The 21340-nt window shown below is 48.3% G+C and overlaps 11 protein-coding genes across 11 annotated transcripts; 4 read left to right on the top strand and 7 right to left on the bottom strand.

Moving 5' to 3' along the window:
• Window positions 1-452: 452 nt before the first annotated feature.
• On the bottom strand, window positions 453-1902 carry BDV59DRAFT_175935 (Sas10/Utp3/C1D family protein). Its single transcript, XM_073689348.1, has 3 exons — window positions 1693-1902; window positions 1474-1640; window positions 453-1425 (listed from the first exon to the last, which is right to left on the bottom strand). The coding sequence occupies exons 1-3, from the start codon at window positions 1871-1873 to the stop codon at window positions 1075-1077; spliced, it is 699 nt and encodes a 232-aa protein (XP_073548928.1). The 5' UTR covers window positions 1874-1902; the 3' UTR covers window positions 453-1074.
• A 143-nt stretch (window positions 1903-2045) lies between these two features.
• On the top strand, window positions 2046-3865 carry BDV59DRAFT_14765 (ketopantoate reductase family protein). Its single transcript, XM_073687305.1, has one exon. It carries the CDS (start codon window positions 2262-2264, stop codon window positions 3513-3515), a length of 1254 nt encoding a protein of 417 aa, XP_073548927.1. The 5' UTR covers window positions 2046-2261; the 3' UTR covers window positions 3516-3865.
• Window positions 3555-5075, bottom strand: BDV59DRAFT_192531 (uncharacterized protein; the record flags this gene model as incomplete). The annotated part of the gene is made up of 6 exons (XM_073692059.1): window positions 3555-3873; window positions 3938-4049; window positions 4101-4163; window positions 4218-4272; window positions 4323-4886; window positions 4935-5075. 6 exons carry the CDS (start codon window positions 5073-5075, stop codon window positions 3555-3557), a joined length of 1254 nt encoding a protein of 417 aa, XP_073548926.1.
• Window positions 5076-5557: 482 nt separating this feature from the next.
• BDV59DRAFT_192530 (MFS transporter) lies at window positions 5558-7254 on the bottom strand (the record flags this gene model as incomplete). The annotated part of the gene is made up of 5 exons (XM_073692058.1): window positions 5558-6143; window positions 6202-6676; window positions 6725-6766; window positions 6829-7156; window positions 7219-7254. 5 exons carry the CDS (start codon window positions 7252-7254, stop codon window positions 5558-5560), a joined length of 1467 nt encoding a protein of 488 aa, XP_073548925.1.
• Window positions 7255-7775: 521 nt separating this feature from the next.
• BDV59DRAFT_192529 (CocE/NonD family hydrolase) lies at window positions 7776-9612 on the top strand (the record flags this gene model as incomplete). The annotated part of the gene is made up of 3 exons (XM_073692057.1): window positions 7776-8078; window positions 8145-8268; window positions 8333-9612. The coding sequence occupies 3 exons, from the start codon at window positions 7776-7778 to the stop codon at window positions 9610-9612; spliced, it is 1707 nt and encodes a 568-aa protein (XP_073548924.1).
• A 440-nt stretch (window positions 9613-10052) lies between these two features.
• On the bottom strand, window positions 10053-10967 carry BDV59DRAFT_207215 (EthD domain-containing protein; the record flags this gene model as incomplete). Its single annotated transcript, XM_073694952.1, has 4 exons — window positions 10053-10089; window positions 10143-10525; window positions 10623-10792; window positions 10840-10967. 4 exons carry the CDS (start codon window positions 10965-10967, stop codon window positions 10054-10056), a joined length of 717 nt encoding a protein of 238 aa, XP_073548923.1.
• Window positions 10968-11396: 429 nt separating this feature from the next.
• BDV59DRAFT_207213 (uncharacterized protein) lies at window positions 11397-14182 on the bottom strand (the record flags this gene model as incomplete). Its single annotated transcript, XM_073694951.1, has 5 exons — window positions 13946-14182; window positions 12914-13895; window positions 12591-12849; window positions 12395-12535; window positions 11397-12334 (listed from the first exon to the last, which is right to left on the bottom strand). Exons 1-5 carry the CDS (start codon window positions 14107-14109, stop codon window positions 11397-11399), a joined length of 2484 nt encoding a protein of 827 aa, XP_073548922.1. The 5' UTR covers window positions 14110-14182.
• Window positions 14183-14331: 149 nt separating this feature from the next.
• BDV59DRAFT_207211 (uncharacterized protein) lies at window positions 14332-15506 on the bottom strand (the record flags this gene model as incomplete). Its single annotated transcript, XM_073694950.1, has 3 exons — window positions 14332-14613; window positions 14657-15397; window positions 15474-15506. The coding sequence occupies 3 exons, from the start codon at window positions 15504-15506 to the stop codon at window positions 14434-14436; spliced, it is 954 nt and encodes a 317-aa protein (XP_073548921.1). The 3' UTR covers window positions 14332-14433.
• A 321-nt stretch (window positions 15507-15827) lies between these two features.
• Window positions 15828-16762, top strand: BDV59DRAFT_207208 (uncharacterized protein; the record flags this gene model as incomplete). Its single annotated transcript, XM_073694949.1, has 3 exons — window positions 15828-16455; window positions 16516-16565; window positions 16628-16762. Exons 1-3 carry the CDS (start codon window positions 15987-15989, stop codon window positions 16760-16762), a joined length of 654 nt encoding a protein of 217 aa, XP_073548920.1. The 5' UTR covers window positions 15828-15986.
• Window positions 16763-18064: 1302 nt separating this feature from the next.
• BDV59DRAFT_201011 (uncharacterized protein) lies at window positions 18065-18577 on the top strand (the record flags this gene model as incomplete). Its single annotated transcript, XM_073693722.1, has 1 exon — window positions 18065-18577. One exon carries the CDS (start codon window positions 18065-18067, stop codon window positions 18575-18577), a length of 513 nt encoding a protein of 170 aa, XP_073548919.1.
• Window positions 18578-19466: 889 nt separating this feature from the next.
• Window positions 19467-21309, bottom strand: BDV59DRAFT_175928 (uncharacterized protein). Its single transcript, XM_073689347.1, has 3 exons — window positions 20308-21309; window positions 19729-20261; window positions 19467-19658 (listed from the first exon to the last, which is right to left on the bottom strand). The coding sequence occupies exons 1-3, from the start codon at window positions 20946-20948 to the stop codon at window positions 19570-19572; spliced, it is 1263 nt and encodes a 420-aa protein (XP_073548918.1). The 5' UTR covers window positions 20949-21309; the 3' UTR covers window positions 19467-19569.
• Window positions 21310-21340: the final 31 nt, after the last annotated feature.

Below are 21340 nucleotides of genomic sequence, written 5' to 3'. Positions count from 1 at the left end.
GTGTTGGGGTGGTGGTAGGGGTGTATATGAAGGGGTCCGGGATAGCGGGAGTGAGGGAGGGTTGGTTCTTTTATATGGACAGATGTTGAGGCGGAGAAACAAACCGTCGGGCGGAGAATCGAGAAAACTCCGACCGCTGGGAAATCTGGGGCTGCTGATTGGTTGGGGGAATGGAGTTATGTCAGCAGCGTCGGGGATTACAGGGAGCGGTTATTTACAGTATTTGCCCACCAAATAATACGTATTTTTCGTATACCTTTACATTCCAGTGGATCCACGATGCGACGTGTACATCCAATGCAGCAGGCATGGATATGTCTATACTCGCGACAGATCTATCTAGGTAGAAAATATCTCAGGATCGTGTAAGACTGTTGTTGACTTCCTATGTGAAAGCAGTGTTGTAATGCTGGTTCTCGAAGATTCACTTCCTGGAAGATATCTTCGTTGTGAGTCACTAGATCCACCAGGCTGTGCTGTTCATGTGCTCTTCCATATCCATTTTCATCCGAAGTTCCTCAGGAAGTCCTTCAGATCCCGCCTAAAGTGCCGTGTAGTGAATTGTTCTACAGGTATCTCGATGGAGTTTTCGAATCGTAAGTTGAATCGTACGAATAACAAGCCTCGTTTTTATATACACCACTTGGGAATGTCTTTCCTATAGTCTGTTATCAATATCCTATCGAATAAGAAGATTCCCTTCTGTTGGATAATCATCAATTTCATAAACCATTGAGGACCACAGACGCTGATAGAGCAGCATCCAACTGAAAGCACTGATTCAGGAAAATGGTCGCTAGCAAACCAAGTCGCCTGACAGATGGCGGGCTCCTGATCCAACATAAGGCTGCTTTCGATAGTTCCCAGATGAAAATAATATGGGACACACTGGATACTCCTTCATTCAGCGAGTTATCCAAGGCCCAAATGCTCTGGCTAGGACGTTCCGGTCCGTATAGGGGCATATCAGCGCCGGAGACGAACAATGCATGCGGATGAAGTAGCAGTATTGATAAGATGGTGGTACCAGCCGTCCCATCCCTTGTCAATTATATCGCGAATGATCCCTGGCACTTACGACTGTCTCGCTTTCCGCCTTTCCATCTTTTTCTTCCTGCGTTCTTTACTCTCTTCCTTGCGGCCTTCTTTGCTCCGCTTGCTCTTCTTCTTGGAAGACTTGTCTGTGGCATCTTCAGACTTCTCTTTCTTCTTGCTCTTGTTCTTATATTTCTGTTTCTCCTTCACGGCTTCACCTTCGGATTCGTCACTAGAGGCCTCCGAGTGCGATTCGTTCGTTGGGTTCTTGGTGGATTCTGTCGGTGTTGCTCCGGCCTTCTTCGCCAGTAGCGAGGCTCTCAAATGCGCGCGCGCCTTCTCCTTGGCTTCCTGTTCCTTTCGCTCCATATCCAGTTTGTCATTGCCAGCCTGGCCCATATTAGCGTTTCGCTCCGTTGGTGGTAGGGGTATGTTTACCAATCCATGTTTGATAAACCGTCCCGCCGCCTCCTTGTCGAGTTTCATAGTCCGCTGTTCTGGCTCTGTCTCCAGCGCTTTGATCTTCGCGAAATACTGCTTGACTCTCGTCAACTCCCGAAAAACGGGATGTTCTTTGGCGTTCACTCCATGTAGACGGAGGTACGCTAAACCCATTAGTGAATTGCGCATATGGCAAGCACACGGTGGCAAACATACAGAAAATTAGAGATTCCAGCGCGTAGGTGACCAGGACATGGAACTTTGCCTTATCCAATACAGGCAGTTTCTTGGACGTCTCCGTGAGCGAACTGTTCAGGATCGGGGCCAGGACCTCCTCGAGGTCGTCAACATTATCATCCAGCTGCTCCAGCAGTGGCGTCAGATCGGGGACGTCCATGGCGTCTGAGACAGGTGAGCTATGGCGAGTGAAAGGGCTGCTGTGCTGCGGAAGCAATGCAATACTGTCGATTTTTTATCTGCAGGCGGTGAGCCGGGCGGTCAGCCACAATTCTCCGCCTCACGTTATTGATCGTTCCTTATCAGGAAGCTCGAATGTCGAATGCGCCATACTCGCATCCTGGTATCATGCCGTCTTCCTGATCATCTCTCGTCTACGGCTTACCGGATTGCATCTACTGCTTGGCCATATACGCTTTTGACAATCCTCCAAAGTGTTGTACATACTAGGGCGCCGTCCGCTGCTGCGGACCGGCATTTCGGAATTATTCCTTTCCTCAAAATCGACTATCCGGCCAGCCGTGCCAAAACGCTTCCTTGCGACGTGGATGCAAGATGCTGACGATGTGTCGCGGGATAGTGGCAAACGCCGATTATCGGGGCGCATTCATGTTCTCGGTCTAGGGAACGTCGGCACGTTTGTTGCGCACTCGCTGGCTAGTCGACCCTCTCCTCCGCCCCTTACACTGCTCCTGCACAATCCAGACCTCTATCGCGCATGGCTGGCAAAGAAAAAGTGTCTTGCTGTCAACACGAATGGCCTGGACGATATCAAAACGGGCTTTGATGTCAACGTCCTTCATGACAAAACGTGGTATTCCATCCCGTACTGGAACAAGGACGGTTCTGCGGAGCATAGCAAAGAGAGCACCCCTAACCCGGATCCGCGTGAGGAAGACATCGAGGAATCATTGGCCCAGTCAGCGCAAGACGATGAACACATCGAGTGTCTCATTGTCACGGTCAAGACTCCCATGACAGCTGTCGCCCTGGAATCCGTCGCCCACCGCCTGACCCCCGATTCCACGGTGCTATTTCTCCAGAATGGCATGGGTGTCATCGACGAGGTCAATCAGAAGCTCTTCCCCGATCCACGACACCGTCCGCACTACATGTACGGCATCATCTCTCACGGGCTCGCCCGCAAGGACGCCTTCCAGGTCCTGCACACGGGTCTCGGCACAACAATCCTGGGCTCCGCCCTCCCCGCAAACGCAGTCGGTGAAATGCGCGACAAAGACGTGGACGTGGCTCCGAGCACGAAATACCTCATGCGTACGCTGACCCTGACGCCGCCACTGGTGGCTGTCGCGGAGACGCCGTCCTCGCTAATGCTCTACCAACTGGAGAAGCTGGCCTTAAATTCCGTTATTAACCCCCTGACGGCGATCATGGACTGCAAGAACGGCGAGCTCCTCTACAATTACAGCTTCACGCGCATCATGCGGTTGCTTTTGATGGAGATCTCGAGCGTGATTTGCGCTCTACCCGAGCTCCAGGGCATCCCTGGCATCGAGAGTCGTTTCTCACCGGAGCGTCTACGCTCGCTGGTCACGCGGTTGGCGGATAAAACCGCGAAGAATACTAGCTCCATGCTTCAGGATGTACGAGCACGGAAAACCACGGAGATTGAGTACATGAATGGCTATATTGTCCGTCGGGGCGAGGAGCTAGGCATGAAATGTGTGGTGAATTATACAATAAAGCACCTGGTGCTGGCGAAGCAACAGGGATCGAAACAGAGGGAATCAGGCGCTATTCCAATTGACATCCTGGGGGAGCCTAAAGAACGCAAGCGGTGAGCATTCGCCCTTCGAGTGTTGTGCGCTGGATCCCCACATTTAGCATGATACAGCTTCGGTTGCTGTCTTGCAGAGATCTTCGATTTGTCTCCAGCGTCTCAGAAGCCAGGCTAGTTTTTCTTGGTTCTTTGGGTCCTGTTCACCCGACGCGGCATTCTTCAGCAGGCTGGTTGTCGTGTGTGCTTCGTTTGCATAGGCCGCTATCCATTCTTTGATGATGGCCGTGGTTTTGTCGGCGTCGACGCCTTTGGCGGAGTACCCAAGAGCGTAGTTCCGCCAGTCGTCAAGCGCCATGTATTTTATACAAGCAGCGATCTCGGTACGGTAGCAAGCGCCTTCAACTGTGACTTGGTAGTTGCTGGATGTACATTAACAAGGGTTACTCGTGAGGGAGGTGTCGGCAGTTGAATCCACGTGCATACCCGTAATATTGCTGGAGATCTAATTCCTCGTGGAGAGCTGGACTGAGATCCTGGAATATGATGTCGTCCAAGTATATTACTTCAGATTCGTTTTCGTCGAGGTAGAATCCGTCTGTTTGCACGTTAGTTGTAAGGCAGATGCCAGTCTCGGTAGAGTACTTACATTCTGTCAGGAGGAAATCATTCGGGTGATGCCCGTAGCTCATGTATATTTCCTCTCCTTCGTCTGGAACATGTCAGACTCCCCTTTTCTCATAAATGGGTGGGAATGAATCAATACCGTAATGCTTAATGGCTCGGAAGACATATTTCTCCCCGTCAAACTTGACGTTGCACTAACGGCCTAGTTAGATCCCAGAAATCCATACCAAACACCATCACATACCGCGACATCAGAATGATTAAAATAATCCGCGAAAGGAAGCATGGCCATAGCATCATTCCTATCGTCGGGCCGCTCCTGTCCCGGCATCAGATAGTAGAAACTTCTCGTGTTGACGATGAGCCAGTGGTATATGAAACTCCCCCGGTCTGTGTTGGGGAAGACAGCCACAATGCTGTCCCACGCCTGCTGAAGTCTCTTCTGCTGCTGAGGGAGGAGATTCTGATGAGATGACTCGTACTCAAGCACGCTCTCACGTTTCGTGATCGTATTCCACGCGCCTGAGATCGAGGGCGGAAGGAATGTTGCTCTGGGAGATTGCGGGTCAGATCCCCTTAGCCATTGCGGCCAGAGGACTGGCATGCTGTCTTGAAAATCCTGCCGTGTTGGCCAGGTCTTCTGCCACAGGTCATACTCACTCAGGTCCTCTGGGTCCCCATTACTAAAGAACGCAGCCAGTACAGCATGAACGGGAGTTCCTGGAGGAAATTTGTCGGTGAAAGACGCAGGAAGATGTTCAATGGTTAGCATTGCTTTTAGTGGGACTACCACTATGGCTTCATCTGCCTTGAGATGGTCAGAATAGGCGCTCCTTCGGAAGGCTTTAAATCTTACTTCTATATCCCGCGTGGCGATCATGCCCAGTCCTCGACCGGGAAATCTCGCAGGACTGACCCCGTTCATCTCTATGCCCTGTGATAGAGCCCATTTGGTGAATCTCTCGTGGTCCTCTCCCGGCCACCAGTCTGGATTCATTTTGCGGCGTATTAGAAAGGTTTTAATGTTCGTGCGGAAGGCGACGGCAGAATTTATATCAGACAGCAATTGAGATAAGTGACATAGTGCAGTCTGGTAGTAAGAGTTATCGAAGCTTCTCCATAGCTGTGATTTGTCTAGATAAGGATGGAAGGTCGAGGTCCTGCGTCATGGAGATGGTCTGAACTACCTAGGCACTACTATCTACATAAAAATGGTGGTGGTTGAAATAGGCGATGCGCTAATCCTATATAGGAAGTTTTGTGCCTCAGGAAAGAACATACAATAGGATTATGCCTAAGTTATGACTATAAGTGTTAAGTGCCGGATTAGGTTAGGAAATTTCAGCTCCATCATCCTATCGAGCAATCACAGTCTTATTTGGACATCGAACGCAGTTAGTCCAAAAATGAAGCAGAGACCTGATGTTTCAACTTCCCAATCGCTTCCTTCGGACTCTAACAGTCGTCTGTAGCTTCCACCTAAACAAAATGCGTTGCGAATTTCTGCACTCTAGAATCAAGAACATACAGTGGAAGTGCCAGCGCCAGAACAGCCCATTGCGCGCCGGCCAATTCCCAGAAAAGCCTGATGATCCCTTCTTTCCCCACCCAACTACCACTGGAAACCGTTACTCCAAAAGCAACGACGTTCTTGCCCGCGTTTATGAGCACCATGGCCTCCCCCCCTGACTGCGGATAGACGTCCATAATATAGGACATCGTCACTGAAGGGACAAAGACGAGGGCGACCGCTTGCATGGCATATCCCGTGGCGGAGACATACAGAGAATCACCCCTGGCAACTGCATAGGCGAAGAGGATTAGCCCAGGTGGTGCAATCAGAAAGGGAATAATTAGAGCCGGCATGCGGTCCGTTGGCTGGTGTATGCCACCGTGTCTGCGAGCTGCCTGTCTGGAGAGCAGGTCCGTGAACGGACCAGCAATCGGGTATCCAATAACAACGCCGAGAAAGGAGGCAAGAGTGTAAACACCGATTGCTGATGATGACAGGTTATATGGTGGAACTGATAGGAATTGTGGACCAATTGCTGATATGATAACAATCCTAGAATGAAGTCAGCTGCAGGTTGTGGTGACTCGTAGGCTTATCTGTATGGAAATACCCGGAAAGAAAGATGCCATAGGCACATGTGGCAAACAAAACTGTGGGCACACAAATGAAACGGAACGGTAGAGAAAACTGCTTAGGCCAGCTTTTGAGACCCTCCGGCTCGAGGCCACGTCCTCTGAACGCAATCAAGTCCTTCCAATAGCTTCCCGGAATCGAAGTGTCCTCTATGTGTGCGCCTGTCGGCACTGATTCATGTTCTCTGTGCTCGACAGTTTGCATTGCTTCTTTTCCAAGTTCGGAAGTGTTCACATCTTCTACTAAACAATGCCTGAATGTTGTTTCGGGTAAAAAGATTATTGAAGCTAGGAGGTTGACTGCAATGAGAATGGTGCAGACGATAAAGAACCACCTCCAGCCCTTGCTACCGATGACAAAGCCAGCAACCATTGGGCCAACTTGAGATCCGGCAGTAAGTGCTAAGGCGAATAACGCCATGGCAGTCGCGAAATACTGCTCTGAAAAGAGATCTATAATGTGTGAGCCTGTGTGCAAACCGCTTGGCTGGCAACACTTACCAGCAATAATAGAGGGACCCAGAGCCTCGATAGACCCCGCCCCTGAACTGATATTAGTTTCAAATATGGAGCATACCTTCCGGAATCATGGTAAGGTTACGTACCGAATGAAGCCACAATTCTGGAGACGAGCAGGACTCTGAAGCTGCTCGCTTTGATGCTCCATATACAACCGACTAGGAAGACCACCATTGAGATCAAGATAACTGGCCGCTTACCAATGCACATTGCTGTTGGCATCCAGAATAAATTCGAAACACCAAGAGCAAAGACGGCCCAGGAGACGAGCCCGGTCAGCTCGTTGAATTCGACGTGGAGATCGCGTGCCAAAGGAGCAAAGCCCGTAGCGAGGCCTGCCGCATACAGATTTCCGATGAAGACATAGCCGCAAATATTTGCCAAAACGGTGTAGCGAATTCTGATTGACCAACACTGACCGGCCATGTTAGCATTCAGGTTTCTAATAGGCAAGGCTTTTACGAAGACCAATTCACCTTTGGGTCATCAGCACAGCCAGTGACAGTGTGCATATCCATTTGACTCTCAGTAGACGCTCTTACCTATTTCTAGAGGATCAACTCGAATGGAGTACTCGAGGATCTATGCATTTAACGGAACGATGAACAAGTAGCTCTAGTGCCCCAATCCAGATCCCAGGACCTGGTTAGGTATGCAGGACCCCGCAAAAAAGTCCAAATACAATACAGCCATTTTGCGTCAATTCAAATAATTTCCTTTTCAAAAAGAAGAACCTACTCGTATTGGTGTCTGTATTAAGTTGCCCCATCGGCTCCATCGGCCCCCTCGGCCCCACCAGTCGCTGGGGTAAACCAGGCACAAGGGACATCGGACTGATTAGTCTTCCCCGAAAGAAGACAGCCTATAGGTCCAATAAAGATAATTGGGAGAATCAGTAAAATGCCAAGGACCATTTATACGGACAGCGAGGTCAGCAGCTTCCAATACCAATCTGAGAGATATTGATCTGCATATCTTTTCTCAATATTTTTTCGCCAAAAAAAAAGCACTTGGATCCCTCTATTTTCTCATCATGGACGTTATCCGACCTAAGTATCAGACGACTGAAGCTGATGTCCACGGATATACCCGCATCAAACACATCTACATACCCATGCGGGATGGGATCGAGCTTTGCGCAGATTTATTCCTCCCTCCCACCGCATCAAAGGACGGTGAGATAGTCCCTGTAATCTGCAGCATGGGACCCTACGGAAAGGATAACCACGCCTCTACATTTGGACTACCGAAAACGACCATCTACGCAGAAATGTACCGTCGTATCAAGCCATTGGGTCCGGATGCCTGCTTTGAACTATGTGAGCCAACCATCTGGGTACGAGAACATGAAATTATTCTACCGTTCAGTCTAGTGCTCCTCTAACTAATACCTCCTGTGTAGTGTAAAGAGTACGGTTATGCATTGCTTCGCGTTGATAGCCGTGGTGTCGGCGGGAGTCAAGGGAAACTTGACCCATTTGGCTTAGAAAGATCGGCCAAAATCCAGGCCGATGCGGAAGGACAAGGTATTCCCTTCTCGTTGCTGTATTCAGGCCCAATTTTTCTAATGTTGTTATTGTCGTCGACCAGATCTTTACGATATTGTCGAATGGGCTGCCGCCCAGCCGTGGTCGTCTGGCAAAGTCGCATTTTCGGGAATTAGCTACTATGGCATGGTAGGATACTGGGCTGCGATGCAGAAGCCGCCCCATTTGGCCTGCGTCCTATCGTATGAGTCTGCGTGTAATATATACCAGGCGGTCAGACGAGGCGGCATCTACAGCAAAAACTTCCAGTCTCATTGGTACCACAACATTGTACTGCCCTACCAGGGAGGTAAGCAGGATAGTTCCCTGGACGAGGCGCAGCTTGCTGCCAACAGAGTGGACTTTCCAAGGCTATTGGAAGCAACCGAATATCCGACTGATGGTGTTTGGGCCGTTTTGGACAAAGTCCGCAACCTGTCTGATATTGAGGTACCATTTTACTTGGCTGGAAATTGGACAGATCCGGAGCTTCATCTGCCTGGCAACATTCGGGCCTTTAATACCATTTCGTCGAAGTATAAATGGCTTGAGATGCATACTGGAGACCATCTAGGTGCCTTTTACGATCCGGGCCACCTGGAGCTGCAGAGGAAGTTTCTGGACTTCTTCCTTTTTGGCAAGGACAATGGGATGCTTGATATTCCTCGCATTCGACTCCTCCAGCACCACAGCATGGAGACGTTTTACCATGAAAATGAGACTTCTTTCCCTCCATCGGACGCGGAAGATGTGGCCTTGTACTTCACACAGGAGAAAAAGCTCTCCCTGGCCAAACCAGTGGGTCCAAAAGTATCCTTTGCCTACCAGGGCTATAAGGAGAACCTCAACTTCTCCATGAAGCGACCGTTTTCCGAGACATTCGAGCTGTTGGGGTCGCCATATCTAGAGCTTGAGTTGAGCACTGCTGCAGAAGACCTGGACCTATTCATCTACCTCCGCGCCATGGATGTAGATGGAAAGAGCATCGTGCTACATGGGAACCACGGTGAGCCGATGGACAGTTTTGCACGCGGCTATTTCCGCCTTTCTCATCGCGATGAAGTAGCCAGCAATTTTGAAAGCGACAGGATTATCTGCCAGCCTAGTCTTGGTAAATCAGAGGTCGTTCCGGGGAAGATCTACTCCGTGGTGATCCCCATGTACCCTGCAGCATACCTCTTCGACGGAGGCCAGTCACTCAGCCTCGAGATAGGGTCGGTAAACACCCCGAATACTATCCCGCCAATTCGGCACGAGGGCGGGGACCGAGTACCAGAAAGGTTCGCAGGGAAAAATGTTATATTTTCGCACGGAAAGCTGGTTCTTCCCTGTGTGAGACGGTAAAGCGCTTTTCTTTGTCTTCCATTGCGTAATTAGGTATCTAAATTATGGAACTGAATTTACTCTACGATTGCGGTATCAGTGCATATCCAAGAAATCTCAGATGTTCAGAAGCTATCTTATAAAAATACATTACTTTCAATGGGTCGAGTCGGACATGAAAACACTTCCAATGTTATTTATTTTTTTGGCTATACTTCGAAACTCAGATACGTTATCGCGGCCATACAGGAAAGTAAAGAAACTGCTGATTCAAGGTCAGTATGAACAGTTCCTGTAGGATAATATGGGAAGTATATTGTATGTTGACCCTCGCTTCAATGTTGCTGAAATCCAGAGTACTAAATGATTATACTAGGAGGCAAGATACTTCAGAATTCTCGACCAACTACGAAGCTTCCTTTCCTAGAATAACAATTGGACAAATCTCCCGCAAACTGACGGTCAGATCGTTTTGTAAGGCTGTCGGCGTGGATCAAACTGGGCAAGAATACATTAGCCATCCAGCACAACTTCAGACTTGGCAAACCTACTGTAATATTCTCAGTCTGGTCCAGCACAACTGCGCGTTCGCCAACCCCAATCCAGGTTGCTGAGAGATCTAACAAGTCTGCAACCTCCTCTTCGAAGAGTGCCTGGACCGTTCGTATAGGACCAATGGAGTCCGTTTCGCGAAGTGTAATTGTGAACACATAATAAGGCGGGAGGGGGCGACTGACTCCGAAGTAAGCACCAAAGTCAAACCGCGTCTCAGAAGGTGTGTTAGCGACCAACTTCAACACATCCCCGGAAGCATAGCGTTGGAGGATGGATGCGAATTTCGCGGTTATTCCTTCGGCCTGGGGATGCTGTTCTCTCAGGGCAACAAAGTACATAGCAACAAACGCGTGCTCTTCAAATTTACTCGTCGAAGTAACTTACAAGTTGGTATCAGCGACTGGAACCGCTTCTTCCTGGACCAACATGGGCAGAACGGCGTTAAAGTCCGAAAAGTTTGCTCCATTGGGGCCTACTTTCTGCGTGACCCATTCGGACGCAAAAAAACTGAGACATGTGCTCTGTGGAGCTGAAATACAGCTCTGTAATGTCATCAATGAAAGCCCACACCGGATGGGCATTGGGCACTTTTTGTGAAACGCCCTCATGGTACGCGGTGTCGACAAAATGGGTCTGGAAGTATTTCCTACTATCGTGTAAGTGACGATCACCTGTGCCGGGACGACGACATACAAGGGCGCCCCCGACGGACTAGGCCCAGTACTCAATGACCCATGAACTTGATAGTGGTAATTCAGAAATTCCTCTCTCATCATTCCTGCTTTTCGCCGTAGAGCGACCAGCAGTTCAACAATGGGCATATCGGTGTGCTTGCACTTGTTGGACTTGAGGACGTTGGGTGGTTACCATTTACCTCCTCCCGAGATGTAGTAAGGTGATACAGCGCTTTTACTGATGACTGTGTCTACGCAGGTAGTTATGAACTTTAGGCCTTGCCGATGGGGTAAATTGACACCCCACCAGTTGGGCTACTCGTCGCCCCCCCGCAGGCTCCATCGGATAGCGGTGGTCGCCCTAACATCCCACCGGAAAAAAATAGCCAAGTCCAGGACTTGAGAAACGTACCCGTGGAAACAATATTGTATCCGTAAGGACCGAGGTACTATAACAGATAACAATGGCTTGCCGACCATTAATGCCGGGTACTACATACAGGATTAAGTAATTGCCACATCCAAATCAAGTCATTATACTTCAATAGATCTCCTAATGTGAACTTGATGTGGTGATCAATCTTGGCTAGCCCCTATAGCGCTCTTTCGTTGCCTCCTGGATCTCAGTTCGGGGCTGTGGGACGCAAACCTGCCATCTATCATCTCCGAAATAGCATAGATTAGCCCATGCCGAAGTGAATGCCATGACCTTTGATTAGCCAAAGAACATCTGAACCCCTTGAGCACACGTATCGCGCTCTCGGTACCGTTCACGATGCCCGCACTTTTGACATATATAGGTGCATCTAGCGTGCCTCTGACCCATGATTCTTTCACGTCATCTGGAACGTCTTTGTCTAGGCGGAGCGGTTGACTGGTTTGCCGCGTCTCGTGCGTCTCGTGCGCGATTGGATGAACGCCTGCCCCTTTGCCCACAATGCAATACGCCCAGATATAGAGAGCGGCGACAAGGAAGGCTAAATGGTGACACCCGGCTCCACCGGTCTCGCCATGGAGTGCACTATACAGTGCAGCCGCTTGCAGAAAAGTTTCTCGGGCCAGGACTGGATTTTGCTGCATCCAGTGTGATAGGGACGTAGCTGCGGCGGCCATTTGTTCCACGGTCACCTGCCACCCGCTCAAGGCATATAAGCAGGACAATGGAGTGCGTCGCATGATATTTGTGACATGATATATCACCTTTATAAAGGTGGGTGTGTTATTTGACACTGACCGTAGAGCCGCAAATCGTCTGATAGTAGGCTCACATTTGTCGTCTACGGCTGTTCGAAAGGATGTGAGATCGTCAGGCCATTTGTAGAGCTTCCGCTCTTTAAGTCCCGTAGATATGTCAGCCGCGAACCACGGTTGTGAAGATCGCAAGAGGCGCCTCTCCTCGGTGTAAAATGCCAAAAGTATCACAACATTAGTAAGGTCAGAGCTATCATCGAGCAGACGGTTGAGTAAATCCGGATTAGAGAACGCAGTTTTCAGGCTTATCCCGTCCATTGTGTCTATTGGTTAAGGGTTAGCGAGAGGTCCTGGATTTCGCCAAATGCCTTGTGATTGGTAACCTTGGTTGGCCATCAGATGTTGCTGCCACAATTCCGGGTTGGATATCCATAGTATGTCTTTGCAAGGAAGGGCTACGTGAAAGTCATCGAGGTCCATCGACGAAGGTGCATCTTTGAACATCCAATAACAACACTCAATGACTTTATGTTGAAGTATGTTAGCTGTTACTCCGGGACTCCAAATATCAGATCTTACCCCATACGCAGTATACTGTTCTTCTTTGGCTCTCTAACTCTACCCACTGGCGCCACCGCTCATATGGAGCCAAAGCACCCAGAGAGGATGTATTGTTAGTTATCTTGTCCGCGATTGACTTGGTGATTGTAATCAGCATGTTCCTTTCGTACTCTGAAGTAAGAATATCATCTTCATAGCCACTGAATAGGAGACTCGTATTACGTAAAAGAAGGCACTGCGCCAAAGTAGCTTGGTCAAATGAGAGGGCTTCCGTGGCCTAGAAAGATCAGCTCAAATGACGGGGGAACATTTGAAGAAAGATACTTGAAAGGCAAACTTACATCCTTTGGGAGAGCCCTCTGTAGGAGATCCTGTAAAGCTAGGACGTAGACCTCCGAATTGTTCACACTGGAGTATTGACAGCCGACAGACGCCACCGCTAAGATAAGAAGCCAGGAGACATTGTTACTGTCGAAATGACCCGGATGAAGAAAAGGCATCCAAGGGTTATGGTGTTCGAAGTACAATTGCACCATTGCATTCAGGAAAGAGGGACTGATGAAAGGTGACGTGCAAGAGTGACACTGTTGGATTTTCCAGAAATCCCAAATCTGTTTATATTGGCTGTCTGAGATGGGTCTCACGTGCCCGTAGCTCTCAGTGGCAATCACGTCTTCATCAGGTTGGGTCTCTGGAAACTGAGTACAGCAGGAGCTATGTGCACTAGGTGATTGCTCATGTTCTGTTATGCCATTCTGGCATGATGAGGAAACTTCCTCGAGGCTTTTTCCAGTGGGTGATAACCCTTCTGTTGGTAAACGTGTATACACCATCTCCGCTGTAGTGACTTCATCACACCCATGATTAGGTAGTGACGAATATTCGGGGTATACTTCATATTCATTGGCGTTGCCGATTGAATATATGTTGTGATCCTCCGGTTGTTGTTGGTTGTACTCCATTGCAGTTGCTGAACCTTCGAACGAAAGATGACTCCCGTGCACGGGCAGTATATCGAGAGCAACATAGTCATCAAGGCCGCTTTGAATGGATGTGTTGTGCTCGTCTACAAAGAGCGTAGACTGAGAAGCTTCTGACGTGTGATTAAAAGTTAGATCCTCCGCCGCAGGAATAGACGTTGGAAATGTACATCGAATATTTTTATTCACGCATCGACGGCACGGTAATTTGTTATTGCAGCGCTGTTTCGCCTTGGCACAGTTGAGGCACGCTTTCTGAGATCTCCGATGTCCGTAAGCGCAAGACTGCTCTTCACTATCACTTTCCGTGAAATGAGTTCTCTGGTGCTTTTTCAGGGTGTCTCTGTGACCGTTAGTATTTTCAGTGTCTCTATTCAACCACAAGATACCCACCTCCTAGCGAACATGCGCGAACACGTCTCGCACCTAAACGGTCTCAATCCGAGATGGCTCGATTCATGCCGCCGAAGATGTTCCTTCCGGACAAAGCTCTCCGAGCAGTATTGACATGTCCATTTCGTGGCCAGACCCAGCCCATCTGCTGTAAAAGGCTCCATATGTTCTATGCAACTGAGCAGATTTTGAAATAAAGTACGCCGGTTTTCAATCGACTGAGCGACTGGAAATGTGATCAGGGGGATGACGAGTCGGGGTTTTACCGGCGGATCCCCCACCCCATATCCGCTTATTGATGCAGTCCCACCTGAGGATCGTTAACTAGCTTCAAGTATCCGAGACACCCCACGATCTTGCTCAGAAGTTATTCTTAATCAAGGATATATTATAATATTCTCCCAGTTAATCCATGAGGCACAACGCCTTTCTGCGGTTCCAGCCATCTAGCAGCATAAACCATCTTAGCGATAAGCACTTGCACAATCCTATTGCAAAGGGTTCTTCAGCACCAGTTTCCCAAAGCCTCTTCCGTGATCGGCCGTTGCCTTCAGCTCTTCCAAGGCTTCTTCTGCTGTTCCTTCGAATACATCAACCGACGGCGATCGGAAATGAGTACAGTAATGCTCAACAGCCCAGCGGAGCACACCCCATGCACTGGAAAGTGGCTGGTCGTGCGGGAATTGTAATAGGATGTGGCATATCATGAACTTTGATAACCACGTCCCTGTTACGCGTTGTGAGGGGCATTTGGAATCGAGCAGCACTTTGAACAACGACGGATACGAGCGTGGCATCTTCCGAGCAATAGCCAGCCATTAGCTTTGCAGAGCTCATGTTACCGTTTTGGTTCCCAACCGCATCAAAACCGCATGTCAATGCACCCCATTGACGGTCTTTCACCGCTGCTCTGATATTAAAGGAGACACTGGGGGACTTATAATCAAAGCAACGAGTCGCACCGAGCTCCAGAAGTAGATCATATTGTTCTGGGGAGGCAGTGACAAGAATCGAATAGACATCACTTGCGCGGGCGAATTGGAGCGCAGTAAATCCAACGCTACTCGATGCGCCCCAGATCAAAAGGGCCTGTATAGCTAATTGATGATTGACTTTCTCATATGGCGGATGTAAATTGAATATATTGTACAGTGCATCCGCTGCAGTCATAGCCACAACAGTCAAACATGCCGCATGTTGTGGCAGAAGTTTCGCAGTGGCTAGGAAGGCCATGTCGTCAGGGCACACCACGTCGTCGTTGATGAGCACCAAATCTAACAGGCCAATTGACGGCCGTAGGTGTATAGTATACCCGCCAACCAGGTCTCCTGGCTGAAATGTATAGCCGGAAGACGCCTGGAGCACTCTTCCACACAAATTATACTCCAATACCGCGGGATAAATGCCTAAAACTATGGCATGCTTGACATCGGCTGGGCTCGTCCCAGAGAACTAAATGTTGATGAAGATTTCCCTGTCCTCTGGGGCAGATATTTCTTCTTGTGGATGAACTACAAATTTCGTCTACATACAGAGCTGTATTCTTGTTTCTAACGCCCATAGTGACTGGGTGTTGAGTAGGGCCACTTTGCAAAGGGCAAAGCTTGGAATACACAACGAGCGTAGGGATAAGATCTGGGAAGTATTCGTACCGGACACTTTCCTGCCACATATCATTCGTGCGCATTCGATCTTCCCCATCGGAGCATATTGCTGATCAAAGCGTCATCGTGCTGATGGTTGCAGTGCGCCACTATGTTTTGCGGGCCATTCTACGGGCTGACTGGGTTAGATCACCCCGCCGGCCCCACAGTGTGTTGTGGGGTAATAGTGGACGTTTGTTAGGCGGCATTCCGAACCTACTCGGAGGATAGGTCCGGGCATGCAATCAAAACAGCACATTCGGCGATGAGGCAGAGGAGAGGAAAGTACAAGCAAAATGTATAGCAAATAAAGTCCTCTCTCCTTCTCCTGCCTCCTCCGGCAAGTGTGCCGTTCATCAATAACACACTAACAAGGCCGGTACATACAACCTGTGAATATGGACTACATATTTTACGATGTCTTCAAGGGCGGCAAGACCCTTGATGACGCTCCCCTCGCTTTATTGCGAGAAGAGACCGAATTTGCCTGGGACTCAACTTACAAAGGGGAGACTACTAGATTTTTCCCCTTAATCACCGACGACCAAAACAAAATCAACGGAGCGGTGGTGCATTGGAAGGGCATCGGAAACCCAGAACAGGCCGATCATCTCAGGCAAGAGGTGCCGTGGATCAAACATGGATTTTCAGACGGTAGGGTCATCCCAATCGGAAATTTCGTTTCCGTGTCGAAGCTCTTCGACCAGGGCGGGAAATTCCGTCGCTGCGAACCAGTACAACGTCTGCGGCCATTCTCTACAGACCCGTGTGTTACTTGGTATGCTATTCTTGTTGCAAAGGACGCATCATCATACGACTCGATCTATGGTGTCAGAGACGCATTGCACTGTGTACGGCTTTGGAAAGGTCAACACACCATCCATGCACGAGCTCTTTGTCTACCGTGTTAGCTTACTTGCAGGACAGGTGGGATCGCTGAAGAGGTGTTTGATGTGGTCCACCAACAGCAAGGAAAGGTGGTTTAGCCAAATCTAGTTTACCATGTGATTCAAAAGTGCTGACCAGTCAATTTGGGAAGGTCCTTCGATTGAAAGCGAATGATAGAGAAGAGGTGAAGCGTTACGTGGCGGAGATCCCGTCTCTAAGCGAAGGTGCAGCAGATGTCGAAATTCTAAGAACGAAATCACAGATGGCCTGGGAGGTTTTGTTCTGAGAGTTCAGGAGGAATGCAGAGTGGCGAACACAGATCTGTATGTTGACTGCATGGTGCAGACATTGATGTACTATTTATCCGAAGGGGTTCTGGGATGGATTTCCACATTAATGATGTTATACAGTCTGTTGTGGACTCGCCAAGGCTCCTTTCCATTTGCCATTGACGACTGATGCGGGCTGCCTCTGAGAGCAAGTCACCTAAGAGAGTGATACACCCATTGATGTCTTTGAGTACATAGATTGTATATCTGTGCATAAAACAGTGATTTGGATGTGCGTAGCATTTTGGGACTTCGACTAACGTCTCCTATATTACTCCTGTATATGATGCTGTTGTATGCGAGCACGCTTTCGTACATGCGTCGCCTCGTACTGTGTGGTGTTTATGAAACTGCCGCTTGCCAAGGTCATTGAAGAACTACAATTTTTATTTTTTTATTTTTTTACTTTATTTTATTTAATTTTATTATTATTATTATTATTATTATTATTATTTTTACGAAGATGCGCCGCGATATCGGTCGAGAATGGTTCTTCTGATCTTCTGATTATCTTTGCGTTGGTGTGTATTATAAGTTCGTGGCCATGCGGCGGATATTATAGAGGGATAACCAGAAGTTGTTGGCAAAGTATCGGGGTACGGGTCAGATACCAGTTTGCCACCCCCAGTATCGATCGAAGCCTATACTAAGTTTGTCATCATTGCTATAACTGCCGAGGTGAACCACTGGCTTCGGTCTCGGGCCTTGATGGCTCTAGAATGCCCATGTATTCTTGAGTTTTGGGTCTCTAATGTATTCAGCGCACGCTTACTGGCGGCTGAAATTTCCATCACCATAAGCCAATCAATCAGATTTAGAAAGCAATATATTGGGTATCTGGCCGTAAAACATCGTCTATTTGATGTTTTTGGATGTTGCTATGGCCTAGGACTCGAGGACGGTGGATTCCCTCGTTCATATAGTTCGTATATCCAGTAGAAAACTAGCATGGAAGTTTGAAAGAAATAATTCCCACTCTCAGAATGTTTTGAGCTGGATCTTGCGTCATACAGTCCTTTATATACAATAGAAAGAGGTACGAGCCACGGATCTTGCGACTGTTGGATCAAACCGACGTCATCAAGGCATGCACCAAGATTGAAAGTGGGCTCACTGAAGGCTATAAACATGAGGAACTCCTAATCTCAGGAGTCTAGATAGAAGATATATCTCTAAAAGCTTTTAGCTTTTATTGGATCATGTAACCCGCCCCCTATTGGAGCCATTTCCTAGAAGTTGAACTCCGAAACTCCAACAAAATGACGTTCGAGCCTGTCTATGCTAGAGGCTCAGATGGGATTGGGGGTTATGATCTGAAAGACCTAGGGGACAAAGCCTTTGCCTTCGACTATAATCATAGTGGAAGACTTGACCATATCGCGCTCTATCGTCCTGGACACGGCAATTTCTTCATCCTCGAGCATAACAACAATGGCTTCTCCCCCGTGTTTTATTCAGGCGACGGAATTGGGGGCTATGACCTGAAAGACCCTGGAGACCAAGCATTTGCTTTCGACTATAATCATAGTGGAATGCTTGACCATATCGCGCTCTATCGTCCTGGACACGGTAATTTTTTCATCCTTGAGCATACAATCAATGGCTTCTCTCCTGTGTTTCACTCAGGCGGAGGAATCGGAGGCTATGACCTCAAAGACCACGGAGATAAAGCTTTTGCTTTTGACTATAATCATAGTGGAAAGCTTGACCATATCGCACTGTATCGCCCTGGACATGGTGCATTCTTCATTCTGAAACACAAGTCTGGCTGATTTACAACACGTCAGAATATATTCGTCTTGTGACGCTAGGAGGAGTAGTCAAACCTATGGTTAGTTATATGATTGGCTTAACTGGCGAACCATAGTTATGTGTATGGTAAATAGGCTTTAGCCTTCCATTACCGGATATGTAAGCAAAGAATTATCTAGCCACAACAGACGGAAATTCTACATAGTGGATGGAGAATGGGATGCCAAGGTAGAGACCCTTTTGTTAGTGACTCTCGTAGACGAGGCCTTGTCGAAACGTCGAAGTAGACTCTATTACTTTAAGAAAAAAAAAAAAAGGATGCGGAAAACATGAACAGATAAGCTTCTACAAGCTATTTGCTTATATATACGTGTCGAAATGTCCTGCTACAATCAATGCAAGAGAGCAGAAGCCTAAGCCAGAACGTGACGGTTTTTATAGTTCAATATTTGCAGCCTTCTTATTCAAAAACCTACAATGCTGGATCATAGCGTTTTAACAACTATGGTCTGGTCTGCAGGTATGCTATCATGAGATAAGAGATCATTTTATCATCCTGAGCCTCAGTATGGACTGTCGCACTTCGATAATCAAGAGCGTAGCAGAGTTGTGTCCGCACTTTCGTGCCAGGTATGGCTTTGCATGGCGTTTATATGGCATTTATTGGGAAAATGTGGTAAACAGAGAATCTAACTGCTTGGGTTGATGATCCGTTGTGTTGGCGTTCATTTTGAAGTCAACCACAACTTCGTTTGACAGATGACTATAAAAGTTTAATCCGCTACCGGACCAATTACTGATAAAGCATACAAAGCCAAGAACTATATAGGGTTTGCGGGTAAATAATCCGCCAATACAATATTATCTAGAAAGCTTCATTCCATTTTTATCAGCGAAAACTCAGAGCTGGTTGGTAAGTAGTGTAATCCTAACGGAGTAGGGTAACTTAGTAAATTAGATACATCAAGTTACAGTAGTCTTTTTGGCATGATAACTATTTTCCCAGTACTCCCTACTGAAGAAAGTCCCATGTAGCTAGAGCATGCGTCTTTGTCACATGGAGGAACTCGTCAATAGATGCGGACTCATTAACCGAGGCCACTGCGCAATGCTCATTAGATCTCATAATTTAAAGAGAAATGAATCAAAGGAATGAATCCCAATAACTTACTGCTGACAGGACTACAACCGTAGACATACGCTGGTACTCCAGCATATCGGTAGTGCTTACAATCGGTTGCGCCCATAGAAGGGGTCGCTACGGGATAAACACCCCCAACAAGATGGCCGTTGTACCTGAGACATGAGATCATGGGGTGATCAATCGGTGAAAAGCTGCTCGGATTGCTGGCAGCTTCTTGCTTTCTAAGTGTGATTGTCGCATCCTGGTACCGCTGCCTCGTCGTGTCAAGGACAGCCAGGACCTCGTCGGCTGTCAGCCCAACGGGCAAACGGATGTCCAATTCGAACTCGCAAGTATCAGGTATCATGTTGACTTTCAACCCACCCTTTATCGTGCCGATGTTGACAGTCGGCCGGGCAATAATAGTCGATGTCCCAGGCCCCATGGCACGGTCGATGACAGCTAGTGTCTCGGGATTGCTTAAATGAGCGGCAATTTCAGGCGGCGCATTAACATCCATCGACTCAATAGCCTCTATAGCATCGGCCAGGAACCCAGTAGCCGTCCGGATTGCGCCCTTACTATTCACCGTTAGCAGAAGACATGCAAACTTGAGGAAGTACAGACCTCAGATTCAAGTACGCTCCATGGGCCCCTCTGGTAACAACGACTCCCGAAAACCTCAACGTCCCCTTTTCAGAAAATCGGATTGTTTGTCCTGTTGGCTCTGCACTAAGCATCACATCGCCTCTCCAGCGGAGACGATCCTGCTTTATGAGATATTGCGTGCCCCATCGACCCCCGGTTTCTTCATCGGAGACGGCACATAGAGCGACGCTGCCTTTCAGGAGCTCCCTACGCTCATATAAGGCAGCGTATGCAATCACCAGGGATGCTGTTCCTGACTTCATGTCCACAACGCCTCTTCCGTGGATGCGCCCATTTTCGATATTCCCCGAATAAGGATCATACGTCCATCCAGTCGTATTACCAACGGGGAAGACATCAATATGACCGTTCAGAACTACCCGCGGGCCGGTCCCTTTGCCTCCTTGGAACTCGCTAACAATGTTGGGACTTCCGCGCTGGGGTTCGATGACATCAAACGGAATACTTTTTCTGGTCAGATAGTTAGTCAGAATGGCAGCGGCTGCTTCTGTATTGCCTGGCGGATTTGGTGAGGCAGCCTGGACGAAGGACCGTAGCAATGCGATTTGATTGTGCTTAGCGGAATCAAGCTCTCGCAGTAATTCCGCTTTGGCATCCATGGCGTTTCTAGTGGAAGTAATATGTTAAGTTAAATATGAAGGAGACTTATATACGCTTTGGCCGGAAGTGTAGCTAAAGGGCCCAGAGTTGGGAAGTTCAATATCATGCGGAGAACTGCCGGCCATGAGTCATTGTACCTTATCGTCTCGTTAGCACGTTTCCAGAGACTTGAACCGCATGTCAAATCAGGACAGGTAAACAAAATGAAAAATGCTGATCACCCTGATAATGACGGAGATTGTTGTAGAATAGCAAAACGTGAAGTAGAAAGGTGGAAGTATACAGAAGCGAGCTTATCGATCTTATCAGCCCGGCACGTGCCACATCAGACCACCCGAATCTCCCGTCACATCACAGCAACCCGCTCATGTCCCCAGCGACGTGAACGCCC

This window comes from Aspergillus ambiguus (assembly GCF_047715705.1).
Source record: "Aspergillus ambiguus strain CBS 117.58 unplaced genomic scaffold BDV59scaffold_11, whole genome shotgun sequence".
Classification (NCBI taxonomy): Eukaryota; Fungi; Ascomycota; class Eurotiomycetes; order Eurotiales; family Aspergillaceae; genus Aspergillus; species Aspergillus ambiguus.
The sequence above is the reverse complement of the archived record's forward strand: the minus strand, read 5'-3'. Positions and strand labels throughout refer to the sequence as shown.